The 1,812-nt window shown below is 39.7% G+C and overlaps 1 protein-coding gene across 1 annotated transcript in view; it reads left to right on the top strand.

Annotated features, from left to right (window-relative positions):
* Window positions 1-377, top strand: part of GLIS3 (GLIS family zinc finger 3) — a gene marked incomplete at its 3' end in the record, with an annotated part of 40,589 nt that extends 40,212 nt beyond the window's left edge. Inside the window, 1 exon segment of the mRNA XM_009083501.1 lies at window positions 1-377. This exon segment is cut by the window's left edge and continues 31 nt beyond it. Within this exon segment, the coding sequence (XP_009081749.1) occupies window positions 1-377 (377 nt within the window).
* Between the last annotated feature and the right edge of the window lie 1,435 nt (window positions 378-1,812).

Here is a 1,812-nt window from a genome sequence, read left to right as displayed (position 1 = left end):
TGCCACCGCCACCTCCTCCACAAGGGCCACCTCCACCGTACCATGCTCATCAGCACAGGCCTCCACACAGCCTACCCAGCCACATTCACCCTCTGCCCGTGCCTCCTTCTGCCCCAGGCTCCCTGCTTGATGAAGATGGTGAGCTAGATGATTTCAATGGCAAGCATGGCTGTCGCTGGGTTGACTGTGGTGCTCTGTATGACCAGCAAGAGGAACTTGTGCGGCACATAGAGAAGATCCATATAGACCAGAGGAAGGGAGAGGACTTCACTTGCTTCTGGTCAGGATGCCCTCGAAGGTACAAGCCATTTAATGCCCGTTATAAACTGCTGATTCACATGAGAGTCCACTCAGGAGAGAAGCCAAACAAATGCACAGTAAGTCTGAATCCTATCTTTCTTACCAATCAAAGGCTCTCTATTGCTCAGGAAAATATAGAGAAGTAATTCTCTCTTAGTTTTTCCTATTTAATGGTGTAGTTTTTAAACTAGTCTGTGAGGATGAATAGCTGCTCCATCTTTCCACCTAGATAGAAAGGAAAGGTGTTCTTTAAACTGAACCTTACCAACAGAGAGGATTACACAAAATGTTACTTTCTAAATTTATAAACTTTTACTCTAGACCGCAAATGTGACATGATAGACCTTCATAAAGCAAAACATAAGTGCCATCTGTACTTAAGTACCTGCATGAAGGATGCATGCATAAAGATGCTGTTGAACAAATGGCATAATTTACCCTGAAATATTCCTGCATCGTGTTACACCTTTTTGACATGAGGAATTTTCAGGATCTTTTGTACCATGAGAAACTGAGAAGAGCTGGGCATTTTTTAAGGCAGTTTGTTTTATTGCTAATAAAAAACAGACCCACAGCACTGTTTCCATGAATACAGTAAGAATAAAGCACATACTGATTTTTCTGTTCACAGATTCTAGCAGTGAGCATTCAACCCCCAAAGTCATGTTTTTCTTGCTGTTTTTCTTATGGGCACTGCTAATCAGTCTCATACATAGGTAATCACATGGGGTAACAATCTAGCAGTTAGGAATCAGTTTATGCTTAATCTCTAGTGTACTGTCTGTAATCTCTGTAATTCAGATTCTTGATTTGCCTTACATATGGTCTGTATTTTGGATGACAATAAGCTTACCCTTACTAAGTGCTTATTTAGTGTCAGCCAAAAGCAACCTCACGGGTACTGTTTTGAGTCCTCAGCATAACCTAACAAAATGATGAATATATGATTTCTAGGAATAGCTGCTGATTATTATTCACTTGAAAAATACCCCCATATATGTTTACATGTTGTGAAATATAAATTGGTGCTTGGAGTCAATTCCAGTGTGTGCCTTGTTGAATAACTTTTTAATCCATGATGTAGATATTTACTTGTACAGTAAATAGAGAAAGTGTTTTTCTTTCACTTCTGTTTCTTAAAAAAGCCAGTTTTCTTCAGGGAGCATGGATATCTTCCCAAATTTGTTACACCAGAGCCTATACTCAGGCTCTTTGCTCTCTGCATATTTTTTTAAATTCCATAGTATTCTTTCTCTGCTCTCCAGATTTTCTGGACCAGAGTTTATCCTTAATTTCCATTCTTCCTCAGGGATTTCTTGACAGCTTTGAGGGGAGAGGGAGAATGATAAAAAGAAGAGTTATAATGAGTCAAGAACTTTATTTTTCAAGGGAATATCACATGGAATAAAACAGATGAGAACAGACATCAGGAGATGACTGAGGACAAACAGTATGAAGAAAGAGGGCAGGAGTGGTGAAAGAGCACTGAAAGAGAGTAAATCCAAGTACCCA

The sequence above is a fragment of the Acanthisitta chloris genome, unplaced genomic scaffold (genome assembly GCF_000695815.1).
Source record: "Acanthisitta chloris isolate BGI_N310 unplaced genomic scaffold, ASM69581v1 scaffold11841, whole genome shotgun sequence".
In the NCBI taxonomy this organism is placed as follows: domain Eukaryota; kingdom Metazoa; phylum Chordata; class Aves; order Passeriformes; family Acanthisittidae; genus Acanthisitta; species Acanthisitta chloris.
This window is presented reverse-complemented; position numbering and strand designations above follow the sequence as displayed.